Source organism: Netta rufina, assembly GCF_964035555.1.
Source record: "Netta rufina genome assembly, chromosome: 17".
Taxonomy (NCBI): Eukaryota; Metazoa; Chordata; class Aves; order Anseriformes; family Anatidae; genus Netta; species Netta rufina.
The window spans coordinates 7778049-7791913 of record NC_140141.1 but is presented as its reverse complement, the minus strand read 5'-3'; the positions used below and the strand labels follow the sequence as shown (position 1 = coordinate 7791913).

At 45.0% G+C, this 13865-nt stretch overlaps 1 protein-coding gene across 1 annotated transcript; it reads left to right on the top strand.

Moving 5' to 3' along the window:
* The first annotated feature begins 8810 nt into the window (after window positions 1-8810).
* DRG1 (developmentally regulated GTP binding protein 1) lies at window positions 8811-13312 on the top strand. The gene is made up of 9 exons (XM_084297057.1): window positions 8811-8939; window positions 9106-9229; window positions 9817-9992; window positions 10398-10467; window positions 11013-11182; window positions 11627-11757; window positions 11979-12146; window positions 12603-12725; window positions 13195-13312. Exons 1-9 carry the CDS (start codon window positions 8898-8900, stop codon window positions 13292-13294), a joined length of 1104 nt encoding a protein of 367 aa, XP_084153183.1. The 5' UTR covers window positions 8811-8897; the 3' UTR covers window positions 13295-13312.
* Window positions 13313-13865: the final 553 nt, after the last annotated feature.

Below are 13865 nucleotides of genomic sequence, written 5' to 3'. Positions count from 1 at the left end.
TCCTCCTCCTCCTCCTGCTCCTCCCCGCCCCTGGCCGGGCCGGCGGCGGCGGTGCGCGCTGCGCTCCCTGCCCAGTGCGAGGGGATGGCGGGCGGAGGGAGAAGAGAGGGGGGGGGGAAGAAAGGAGAGGGGGGGCGAGACAAAAGGCTCGGGCTGCGGAGGGGCGCGGGGCCGCCGCCGAGCGCTGCGAGCTCCGCCCGGGCCCGGCCGCCACGAGGCGCTGCGGCCGCCGCGGGAAGGGGCGTGCGCGGCGCGGCTGCAGCGAGCCGGGAGGGACGGGGCTCCGGCGGCTGCGGCTCCGGGCTGCCGGCTCCCGTCCGTCCCTGTGTGTTTGGAGCGGAGGAAAGATGGCAGCGGCTGCACTTCCTCTTGCACTTTCACCCCTGGGGGGAGGAGAAGGAGGGGGCGATACCACCCCCCCTACAAAAATCCAGCGGGGGCCCCCCGGCTGCTGCTCCCCCGCCGAGCGCCGCCGCCGCCGGCTCCGGCCCGGGCCCCGCCCGCCCCGCCGCACCCTCACCGCCGGCGCCGCAAACTTTCCGCTCTTCTTTTGCTCGAGAAGCCCCCCACCCTTTTCATAGAGACCCCCCCCCCCCCCCCCGCCCCTCCAGCCGCTCGGGCTCCCCCCTGCCCCCCCGCTTCCTGCCCCCCTCCCTCCCCGCATCCGCCAATGCTCGAGCAGCCCGAGCCAGCAGGCCGGCCCCCACCCCGCCCGCCCGCGGGGGCTGGGGGCTGCAGCCCCCCCGTTCCCCCAGCACCGCTCCTCCAATGCCGAGCCGGCAGCCGGGGGCCCCCCCCTCGGCACAGGGGGGTGGGGGGGCCGCGCTCGCCCCCTCCCCCAAATATCCGGGCTGCAGCTCGCCCCCCCGGGCCCCCCTCCCGCCGGGGAGAGGAGGGGCTGGAGAGAAGGGGGGGGGGGTTGCAGGCAGCCTCCCCCCCCCTCCCCAGGCGCGGAGCGGCCAATGCAAACCCTCCCGGAGCTGCAGAGGCGCCGAGCGGCCCCCACCTCCTCTCCCCGCCCGAGGAGAGCCGATCCCCGAGGGGCCGGGGGCTGCGGCCTCCCCCCGCCCTTTCATTGCATTCTTCACCCCCTCCCCAGCAACTCTCAGCCTGGCCAAAAAAGCGAGGCGTTGCGCGTTTTTTGGGGGGTACCCCCTTTCCCTTCACCCCCTTCTCCCCCGGTGCAGGGATGCCCCCCGGCAGGAGCGGCTGGGAGCAGCGGTCCCCGCGGGCAGGGGGCTGCGGGAGGCGCAGCCTCGAGCGCTGCCTCCATGTTGGGGGAACGGCCTCCCCGCGGGGCCTCCGCTGCCCCGCCGTTCCCACGGCCGCGCTGCCAGCCTGCCCCGGGGAAACCGCCCCGAGAGGCAGGGCTGCGGGCAGCTGCTCGGGGCTGCCTGCACCGGCCCGGTGCTCAACCTCCCCTGGGTGCTCACGGGCTCGGTACGAAGAGCTCCTCTTTAAACAGCAGCAACAGCAGCAGCAGTCACGTTCGGCTGAATCTTGCTTTCTGTCTCAGAAAAATTGTTGCTTACTTTTGAAGAAATGTTTCCCCCCAAACACGCGCTCTTGCAAAACTAGGTTCTTTGCTTTGTTAAAGACAATGCGCTTTTAAAGCGTTCAAGGGCAGTTTTTTGCATTTGGAACATCAAGGCTAATTCAGAATCCTTGGATGACCCATTCACAATCCAGTATTGTCACTTAAACTATTCAGTGGAAAATACTGAACTCAGCGCATGCAAGGGCATCTCACACTGTGGAGCGTTCCAAGAGCTCGAACCCAGCACTTGAATTAAACAGTGGTGGAACCGAGAAAGCATTCTGGGTACTGATGTGCAAATGAGCACACCAAGCTTCCAACTTCCAAAATGCGATATTGCATTAACACTTAAGGCCACGCGCTGTCCTCAGCCTGTATGCTGGGTTTCTCTTGCTTCTGCTGGAAGCTGACTACACCGCAGGCAGAATACTGCCGGTAGCTTTTTATTACTGCATTACATATGCACGCGCCCTGATCTGAACGTGTATTTTGGGAAATCCGAGGTTGTTCGAGTGGTAGCGATGTTGATGAACACGCACTCTATTACATGTATAATGCAGTGCTCCCATCCTGTTAGTCTGTTAGTGTGCCACAAACCAAGAGTTGTACTTGCTGTGGTGAGGAAAAGGATTATATTTACACATACTAGGCAGGCTGCATGTGCGCACACTTGCAGCAGTTAAAGAATCTGGAATTTGCTTATCTTTCCTAGTGGCTTCAGTCAGTTGCGTGCCTTTCCCCCCAGCGGTTTGTATTGCCTTATTAATTTGCTTTCTTTTAGTCCCCAGTCTCCTGACATGGTTCCTGCTTCCTATTTCAGTTCCCTCCTTGCCTGTTCTTTGTCTCCTCTCCAGGCAGGGGGAGGGGGTCCTGCCGCTCACACTGCACTTTCCTCAGAACTTTCTCCAGTTGCCAGGGAATGTTCTGGTTTCAGCTCCCAGCCCTCCTGTTTAAAAAGCACCGTCTGACACGCCCTGCCTGCTTCTTTAGGTAAATGCTACGTACTTCCCCCCCTAGGCACGCATGTTTCTCAGCAAACCCATTCCCGCTCCATTCCCGCTCCCCCTTGGAATGCCGCATTAGCACGCCGGGAGCTTGTCCCCTGAGCACGCTGCTGGGCTCTCGGTAAAGATGACCCCCCGCACTTAGCACTCCCAGGGAGATCACAGGGTGACCGGCACAGCCTTTACCTTAGCTCCTTGTCCCCTCACACAGTAAGGCTGGATCTCTCAATTCAGTTCTGCTCCTGTGGCATCGCTCTCCGCCACCTCCACTGCTTCAGCAATGCATTTAGAGGCCCGCTTGAGCCAACTTCATCTGGTCCCCAGCTTATCCTGTCCCAGGACACGAGCCTGTTGATGCAGTCATTCAATTAGTGCTTGTTACAACATAGCCGGATTCCCTTTATTTACAAATAAACATACAATTTGTGCAGAACTGTGACAAAATTTGGATCACCTGTATAAAGAGATTTGGAGGATTGCATTCCCTAAATGTAATGTGATGACCAAGTGTCATTTCCCCATACTTAGCTATGGAAGGGTACTAGTGTGACTTACTTTGGAATCATTCATCATCTGAACTAGCTAGTTAATGTCTCAAAGACCAAGGTCCAGATGGAAGACTTAAATGCATATAAAAATTTACATTTTCAGTATAAAGAATTCACTCCCCTTTTCGGATGATTCCTGAATTATTTGCTCTCACATCTTCTGCACTTGGACCTGTTGAACTTCTCCTGAATTCCAATCTCTTTCAAATAAAGGCATTTTCCTCAGCTACTTTATTCAGCTTCTCACTATTTCCTGTCTCACTTCGGCTCTTGGGAATTCCTGAGCTGTCCCTAAATGTTTTGCAGCTGTTTGGTCCCTGCTGAAGTACTTTGATTGGTATCTCAGTAGTAGTAAAAACCCTATTTTGCTCTGAACATGTGTGTGCCATTTGGGACTGTACACTGTACATTGCTCATTTCATAGCAGATCAATTGCTACTGGCCTTACTCAGAAGCGCAGACCTTAAAGTAATTTGGAACTGCAAATATAGGGAGCTACAGAAAGACTGCGTCACAGTTGAATCTATTCGAATCTACTTGGGTATGCGTTAATTAGACTTGAGATGTACTTATTTTTTTAACATGCTCAGATCATGAATCTGTAGATCTAGCTACATTTTTTTTTCCAAATAGTCTGTACTAGGACATTCTTTAAGGGTAGTCATCATTTCACATCATTTACAATATTAGCAGAGAACAGAAATCTGTAACATTAGGCTTTTCATGGCATACTTGCAAATTTCAGTGAGTAGCTGTCATTTTTTTCTGAGCTTTCACTGGAATTTTAATTAACTGAGACCAATCTAACAAGCAATTAATTCAGCATTCATTACTTGTTAGGTTGGTTGTTACTTAAATTTAGTTTTTGAAACTCGCTCCATTTTTTTATTGGGAATCATCCCATGAGAATGCTAACCCTAGCAGCAAGGATTCAGAGACTTGGAGACAGCAGTTTCCTCTGCAATCCAGACACAGGTTAGTGATTTGTCAGCTCTCTCCTTTAAAAGCAAACAACTCTCTTGCTTAAAAATACCTAGTATTCTCACAAAAACTACAGCAACGTCTAGTAGGGAGGTATATGATGCTATGAAAAGTATGTAGTAAGAGTTATAAAAAGGGGAAATCACACTATTCGCTTTTCTTCTTTTTGCTCAATCTCTTCACTGCACTCGTGTTGTTTAGTCCATCTGTTGCCCGGAGGTCCATGACAAAGTCTCGGGAGTTGACGCTAAACTACAGAACTTTTTGTTGTTAAACTGATTTAAAGCAGGCTTTGAAGCCAACCTTTGCTACTTAATCTCCCTTTTGTTCCCCTCGTTTCTTCACTCTGCCCATCTTAACTTACTCTAGACTGTCTGGAACCAAAGCAACCTGAGCCATTCAAAACAAGATTGCTACGCTAAGGATCTGGTCAAAATGGGAATACAATCTTGGCTTCCTGCTCCATCAAATCGACTGCCCATGAATTAGGCATCCATATCTAGTTGAGGAAACATGGTAGACAACTTTCTCATGTAAAACATACAGTACAATACGATCCTAAATAAGCAATGCAAGTAGTGAATGTTTGGCATTTACAGACTAACAGCTGAACTACTGTGCTGTTCTGAGCACAGAAATACCAAGTACACTGGCATTAAAAAGTTAATCCAGGACAACAACTAAGAACTGATAAATCTGTATTTCTTACTATACTCAAAATATAAATAACTTTGTCTATTGAATTTCAAGATTCATTTAAAGTGTAAATCATGTCAGCTTTCAAAGACCCTTCCCCTCAGGCAAGCAATGTTATAGCTCCAGTCAAGACTTCCTCCCTCCCCCTCCTCCCCCCGCCCCCCCGCCCTCAGATCTCAAAATCTTACCTTCTGTCGGAGGGGGTTCTCAGAATCTCATTCCTCCAGTTCATTGTCACCAGCTTGAAAAAGCTCATCTCCTCTTTTCAGCACCACCAGATCTTCTCTGAAGTACAATAATAGTGTTAATCAGTGGGCAATTCTCAAGCCAAAGTACAATTCAGTAAAAACAAACAAACAAAAAAGGAAAAAAAAACAAACAAACAAACAAAAAAAAAAAAACACCAACACCATAAATGAGTGAAATTGCAAAATGGAAGAAAAAAAAAAAAAGCCTTAAAATTAATAGATACGCCTTACCTGGCGGTTACCCTTTCTCATGAAGGAACTCTGGCAGGCTGATTACAGTCCTATACCCATAATTCTTAAAACCATAAGTCTTTAGGTCAAGGTTATCATTTGATGCAGATTATTTTTCACTGGACTGGTGATAATTTCTGAAAGGATATGAAATTTCAAGAGCCTTGTTTCACCTGCAATGATGATTAAATTTCCTCCCTGCCACCTCCCTCCCAGTTTTTAAATCCTCCAGAAAATGCGTGTTATCCCCAGCACTAAGCTGGAAATGCAGTCCCTCACAGGTCCAAACACACATGTAGCATTAGTGCAGCTGTTTCCCAGTATATTCTATAGCTTCTGTCACAAGGTGAATTACCAAAACCAGAGTGGCTCTTAAGCTAAAAGGAGTTTCTTGCTGTGAATAGACATGCTATCTCCAAGTATTTTGACTCTGAAGTTATTTTTCAAAATAGAAATAAGAAAAAAGAAAAAAAAAAAACACCCTAAAATACCTAATTTTAAAGTAGTCTTTATCACTCAAAATAAAATCTGTTATTTTAATGAAGCATACACTACATGGAAGTTATAAACATCAATTTAATACTCTGTTTTTATCATGTATTTTGCAATAAAAGACCTGCAAGCCACATCTTAACACATGTGTTTTGTATCTCACATAAGTCAAACTCTTAACCAAGCTAAGATAATAGCTGCTCCAGAAAGAATGTCAGAATTTGACCCATACTGAAGAAGCTTATTTAAAATTAGTAGTTTGACAGAAAACACACTAAAGATATTTACTACTTAGCTCTCCTATTTAAGTGATCTACAGTTACCATACTTGCAGGGTAGCGCTATGGAAACATTAAAGTTTCAATCATTTTGCGGCAAGTGCACATTCCTGTTGTGCAAAGAAATAAAACTTAAACAGAAGTAGAGGAAATGACTTTTCAAAATCCTTGAGTCAGCAGGACTGAGTGTATTGAATAAGAATCTCTGAAACCTGTTTTTACTACAGTGCTTCATCTTTCAGATCTTGCTAACGAGGTATGTGCCATTTTGGTCACATTCCTGCCATTGTAGCTTGATGAAACACAAATTCCTAGTTTTTCTCAATTGCTGATTCCATAGTGTCATGTTTCTTGAGACAGACTTTATTTCAGATGTAGTTTTCCTGAAATTTCTAAACACCATGTAGTATATTTCTTTCTTTACTTTATTAAAAGTAATAGAGACAACTACTTATGCTATACACTTTTAGTTTATCTGTTAGTAATCCATGTAACTACTTGATCATTGCTTTTTTTCACTGAAAATTTGAACCTTTTTCCCATGTTGCCTAATACAGTAGGCATCTGAACACCTAAGAGTTTGACTCCTTTGCTGTAGTACAATGTACAACCTTTGGAAATAGATACCCTCTTTCACTTTATCTAGATAACCTAAATGAAATTCTGTAAATTAAAAAGAAAAAATGGCAATTTACACACTCCTTCTTCCATCAGTGCCCACTATAAAGCTCAATTAACCTTACAAGTAGATCTCAGTCTCTTGTAGCTCCTTTCATTTTCTTTCAGGTTCCATTGGGAGCTTTTTCATCTTCTGACATTATATCCCATTTCTCACAAATATTTTCCTTGATTTTTTTTTCCTTCTCTGAATTTTGTTTTATTTTATTTTTATTTTTAATATACTTTTGTAATTTGAACTCAATTTTTGGACTGTGGTTTTCAGAGGACATGTTTCAGTCACTTTTCCAGTTGTCACATCTAACTCCCCATGTCCATAACCACCCTGTTCTCCAGAGTGCCACAGAATATAAAATACCCTATAATAAAAAATTCACACCAGCCATCACAGTAAATAAAATAATTATTCACAACTGGGATCCAACCTCAACTGGATAAACCTTTCTGAAGTTTAATAGAGGGTTATGTTATAAACTAATGTGAACTACTTCAAATATTCAAACCAATTAGGAGGTGTTCATTTAGCTGGAAAAATAATCAGGCAAATTATCTTTATTAATTAAACTTGTACTCCCATCCAGTCATTAAGGAGAATAGTCAACGCTAAAAGAAGTTTCTAAGTGCTTTAGATCCTTAGAGGACCTTTGCTTGAGTAACTGGAAAAAAAAAAAAAAAGGATTTAAGACTGCATACTAAGCAGTATTGTCTTAAGTACACTATTTACTGACATCTCTATTCATTCATCAAACACTTGGAAAAATAATATAGTTTGACACAGTATACGGGATTTAGAGTTAGTTTGTAAAAACAGCTATTACTGTTGCTAGCATCAAGTTCTGAAGTTAGCCAACACATAGTGCAAAAATAGAGGTGGCCTGACTAAGCACTCAGAATTTGCATTTTTCTCACTGTTTTTCCTGTTACTAGAAGGGACTGCAATCTTGTGAAGTGATTTTATGTCTCAACTCAGCTGAAGCTTAAAAAAGTCTAATTCCATCTGAAGTAAGAAGGAAAAGACTTACACCAGGACCAAACCTACTATGTCAGATGTTGAAAACTGATATTGTTCACAAGGAATAATTAGAATACCATGAACAAATATACATTGGTAGGTGCATTTATATTTACCCTAGCTTAGCTAAGCTAACATTACCGGGAAGAGTAATCTCATTTTATTTGAGATTCTATTTTAGTAAGCTCTATATAAGTTTATATTAATGACAGTTCCTACCATAACGGAGCTCGTGATGTGAAAGATGTCTTTTTGGATTCAGAGGAGACAAGCAGGGGATGTGAGGAGGAAAAACAAGATAGCAAACAGCCACATCGCTTCCACTGAACTAGTTCTCTCATTTTTTGTTTTTTTTTTTACTCCAAGTTGCAGATGAGCTGATGATCTGTAACAATTGTATAACCAAAACTGAGGCAAGGTTTTAATTTACAGTGCTCAGGATCCAGGCTGAAGATGTGGTGGTTCTGCAAGAGTGTCACTATAAACATTTCAATAGTAAGGGATTAGGAGAGTATTTTATTTTATGTGTTTTTGTTAAAACACGTAAAATTTTATATTTAGATGCATTGAATAAAAGCAGGTTTTGTAATAAATTGATTTGGAAGAGCCTTCCTGGAAAGGTTAGTGACTATGGAGAAAAAAAAAAAAAAGTTTCCATAGATTATTCCAATGCAGACAAAACATGTCAGGGAAAAAACATTCAGGCACTCTAAATTCCTTCAAACCTTATTAAAACGTATTTCCTCGTATTGTACAATCACCCTTTATTCCAAATCCAACTATTCGCCTTCCTGTGGTACTGACCAAAGCTGAAGATGTGTGGCTCTGGCGTTTGACGAGGCCGTTAAAAACAAACCACCAAACTGTTCTGCATTTAACGAGCCCGGCCAGGGCTCTCCTGACGGGAGCCGTGACAGACCCCGGGTACCCGACCCCGCCCTCACACAGCTCCGGCCGCCGCCTCTGCCGCTCCCGGGGCCGCCTCAGCGGTGCCGCCAGGGGGCGCCCCATCGCCCGCAGCCGCCTCAGCGCCACCGGCACGCGCTCTTTCCCGCCCACCGTCTTCTCGCGAGAGTTGCCGTCCCTCAGGGCGAGAAGTCGCGGTGCGCCTGCGCGCTGCCGCCGGGGGCCTGAGGAGCGGTGCCGCTGCGGTGACTCCCGGGCCGCACCGGGACCCGCCGCCGCCGCCGCCATGAGCGGGACGCTGGCCAAAATCGCCGAGATCGAGGCGGAGGTAACGCGCCGGGCCTCTGTCTGCTCGGCGCCGGGGGCTGGGCACGCCAGAGGCCGGAGCGGGGCCGTGCCGTGCCGTGCCGGGGCGGCGGGGCCGTGAGGCGCGGGGAGGCCGCTCCTGCTCGGCGGGGCCGGTCCCGGTGCTGAGGGCTCGGTTGCTCTTGCAGATGGCCCGGACACAGAAGAACAAGGCCACGGCGCACCACCTGGGGCTGCTGAAGGCCCGCCTGGCTAAGCTGCGCCGGGAGCTCATCACCCCCAAGGGAGGCGGCGGCGGCGGCCCCGGGGAAGGTGCGTCCTGAGGCGGTCGGAGGGCTTCGGGCCGCCTCTGTGGCTGTCGGCGGAGTTAATCGCAGCAGCCGCCTGCGCTCCGTCGCGTCCTGCCCGGTGCAGGACCTTAGCGCCGGGGTTCGCGGCCCTGGCTGGGGCTTTGGGGTGAATCCCTTGTTGAAGAGTAAACGGAAGAGCTTCTGTGTTTTGGCTGGAGTAGGCGTGTATTTGGAGAAGTCTTAGGGGTTTTCAATGAAGAAGCACCTTGCAGTAGTTATCTCTTTATATAAAGGTGCGAGTGGTGTAAGTTGCAGTGGTTAAAGTGAACACTCCATCAGCACCCAAGTCAGGTATAGGCTACTGGGAATCACTGTTGCCCATGCTTTATTAGGGGTACGTGTTACGGAGCGTCATGCAGATGAGGTACTAAAGGCTGTACAGATCATGAAGTCTTTGGTCCCTCCTCATATCCCCGTCAGGGAAGCTTACCAGTCTCACTAAGACAATATTAAAAGTAATTGAGGGGTCGCTCACTATCCAGAAGCTTAGAAGATAGAAACTGTCCATCTTTAAATCATTTTTTTTTAATTTTGCTTCTTTATTTGTAGGTTTTGATGTTGCAAAGACTGGTGATGCCCGAATTGGGTTTGTCGGTTTTCCATCAGTGGGAAAATCTACTCTTCTAAGTAATCTCGCTGGTGTGTACTCTGAAGTGGCAGCATATGAATTCACCACACTAACCACTGTGCCTGGAGTCATTAGATACAAAGGAGCAAAGATACAGGTAAGAATTTTTTATGTCTGTGAAGGTAAGATTGTGTATGTAGGTGTAATGGTATTATGGCTGAACAGTCTAGCTTGACATTAGCAGGTTAGAAGTGGTATGTAGAAGTGCTGGAGAATGTGTTGGAAATGTTCCCATGAGGTACCAATTTTGTCCCGTTTTTCACTTTTCTCTGGAGAAAAGTTCCTGGGGTAGTTCTCATACTCTAAGATGATCTGTTCCAGTCTACAAATAGGGCAACAGGGATAATACAATATGTAAAAATCTAGGCAGAAACAACTTTGCTTTATTCTGTTCAGATTTGCAGTAGACTCAGCAGCTTAAGAAGAAAGGTAGAAGTACAATTTGTTTTCTCTGTAAAGAGAAATATTTTTCTGAGTTAATTTTCTTTCTCTGAACAAATAGCTACTTGATCTCCCAGGAATTATTGAAGGTGCCAAGGATGGTAAAGGCAGAGGACGGCAAGTCATTGCAGGTGAGTATGTTAGAGCTCGGAGACAGCACCCTACTACTGGTTCAGTTGGTATGGCTTATGGGAATGAAGGGTTGAATCACTGTCTGATATCTTTATAAAGCTGTAATTTATGCTAGAGTTGAGCTGCCTGATGTGAAGCAGTAGCCATTGTCATTTTGCTCTGTTTTCAGTAATGACTATGGATTTGTGCTGTGTTGACACTTTGGTGAATGACTACTACCAACTTTAAAGGCAAATATGATCCCTTATTAAACCAGGCTTCTGTCTTGACTTCTTTACATAGCTTTTTGGCATAATTCCAAGTCTGAACATAGCTAGAAAGAAGATTTTTCCATGATTCTAGCACCGTGCAAGGATCTGTATTTCTGTCAGTGCTCTTTGACCAGCATTACAAACTTCCGTCTTAGACTGAACTTTAAAAATCAGAAATGAACTGGCTGAATTAATGGGTTTGATATTGTCATCAGTCTACTGAGCCATCTTTTGTGCTGTTTTGTCTCTGTGTGAGCATACTTTTTTGAGGGTTAGCTTTTTCTGATTTTTAGTTGCTCGAACCTGTAATCTCATTCTGATTGTTCTGGATGTGCTGAAACCCCTTGGTCACAAGAAAATCATTGAGAATGAACTGGAGGGATTTGGAATACGTCTGAATAGTAAGCCCCCCAATATCGGCTTTAAAAAAAAGGATAAAGGAGGCATTAACCTTACAGCCACAGTAAGTTGGAAGTTTTTTTTTAACCAAACCAAACAAATGGGTGACGGCTGTCTGCTGGCCTTGCAGCCTGGACTACATGTCATTTCCCTTTAACACTGAATCTTTAAAAACACAGAAATATCCATAGATATTAAAACTATAGTAGGTATCTATACCTACTAGTAGATATGCGTGTTTCTATTGAAAATGGTCCCAAATTGTCAGGAAACGTTACTTGGGAAATGTCTGATTGCAGCCATCAGTGGCATTAATGAAGTTGTTAGGGCTTAACTGTGTGTGATGTTGCCAAAGTTAGCCTTGAGACAGGGAAAAAAACATTTAAGTCCAATAATATATAATGCAGTTATTATTTCTAGTAACCTTTATACTTACTGACAGCTTTATTAATTGTAATACTCGATCTGACAATTAACTTCTCCATTCCTTAATGCTGTATATGTTCAGTGTCCTCAGAGTGAGCTGGATACTGAAACAGTGAAGAGCATCTTAGCAGAGTATAAAATCCACAACGCCGATGTCACGCTGCGCAGCGATGCCACTGCTGATGACCTAATTGATGTTGTTGAAGGAAACAGGTACTGTCAAGACCCTTGGTTTGGCACATTTGCAATGTATATTCCAAAGAGAAGAATTGCCTTCCAGGTTTGCTTTCCACAGAAGCTGAGCTAGTAATGTGATGGCAACAGATACTGTTTGGCACCTTACTGTCCATTTCAAAAATGATGCTTTTTCTTTCAGTGATGGCAGCGGTGTGTTGCTGCTAGGCTGCTGTGACACTATTTCCTTCTCTTTGCAGGGTTTACATCCCATGCATTTATGTCCTAAATAAAATTGACCAAATCTCCATTGAGGAACTAGATATTATTTACAAAGTACCCCACTGTGTACCAATATCTGCTCATCATCGCTGGAACTTTGATGATCTGCTGGAGAAAATTTGGGACTACTTGAAGCTAGTACGAATGTGAGTCCCAGTTGCTGTATTCTGTGCAGTTAAGTGTAAGGCTGAGACTGAAGAATGACTTAATGGGTGAATGACAGTTCTTGATTAATGATTTTCTACTTGGTATATGGGCTACAGACAGTGTCACTTTTTTCCTAGTAGATGTTGAGCTTCTCACAAAAAAACCACAAGTACTCTTTCCCATCAGCTATTTGTTTTCTCATCTTTTAAGCAGCAACAGAACGTTCACTAGTAATAAACCTTTGCGGTTAGCCAGGGAGAACCTGCTGCAGCCCTTAGCTACCGAGATGCATTTTCAGCTCATGAACGCCCATTAACAGGGTATCTGTCATCCACACTGAAATAGTGGAACTGAGTACAAGCACCTTGGACAATGGTGCAAATAAGCTATGAAATTTCATGATTTGAAAGAGAAGAGGAGGTTTTGGCATTGACTGAGGGCTCCGTGTCTTCCAGCTACACCAAACCTAAAGGGCAGCTCCCAGACTACACCTCTCCTGTTGTACTACCTTACTGCAAGACAACGGTGGAGGATTTTTGCATGAAGATCCACAAAAATCTCATTAAAGACTTTAAATAGTAAGTACTATTGTAAAAGAGTAATTTCTGGAGAACAAAGTAATCTGCCTGATGTTATATTCCTCTGGTCTTTAGGAAGGTAGAAGTGAACACAGGATTTAGTTTCTCTTGAAAGTAATAGATCTTCCTACAACTAAGCCGAATACAAAGTTATATTTGGTATTTCTATGCTCTTTCCTGGACAAACTTGATAACAAAAATCATTTTCCCTGGATTTGAAAGTAACACTAGGCACAATATTATAGGCCACTATCCTATATGCAAGAGTATTTTGGATGACTTCATACTTTGTTTTGATCTGCTTGTACTCTTGTTCACACGGGCCACTCATCCAGGTACTTAGAGGAGAATAAAAATAGCTCCTAAGCATTGCTTTCTGTATTAGCTTTGTGACAGAAATAGCTGTTGCTCTGCTGTCTGCATATTATACTTCTGTGTCTTAATTGGATTTTTCTTATTCCTCTTTCAGTGCACTGGTGTGGGGTTCATCTGTTAAACACAACCCTCAGAAAGTTGGCAAAGACCACACTCTTGAAGATGAGGATGTCATTCAGATTGTGAAGAAATAAAGTTGCTCTCATAACTTGCCCCTGCCTGACTTTCATTAATAATGCAAGCAGCAAACAGGTCACTTGCCTCAACCCTACAGAAGAGGATACTGTTTTTTATGGTAGTAGGTTATTGCATGGAAAAAGTGATGTTTCTGGCCAGCTTATATTATAGTGTCCCATGCTGGCAGAACTTACAGATGAGAAGCTGATCTCGATTTGCACAAGGGCAAAACGTTACAAGGAAGCTTTGATGCCTGTTATGAGTTTTCTGCTGCATGTACATCTCCCTAATTGGAAAAAAGTTCAGCTAGAATTATTTTGTTCAAAATTAGAACATAAAATGAAAAACAGGCTGGCAAACTGTATCCTACAACACAGGGCTGGAGGACAAAGTTCTAGCTCTGGTTGCCTTAATCTCAGCTGTTCCCATTTGAATACTTCAAGGCTATTAATAGTCCTGCATTTATGGAAAAGATGCTGGGTTCTGATCATGAGCAGTCACTTTTTCAATTGCTTATACTAGTGAAAATAAAGTAGAGGGCTGGATTCTACTGTGTCAGTGACTGGAAGCTTTGAAGTTTACTGCTTC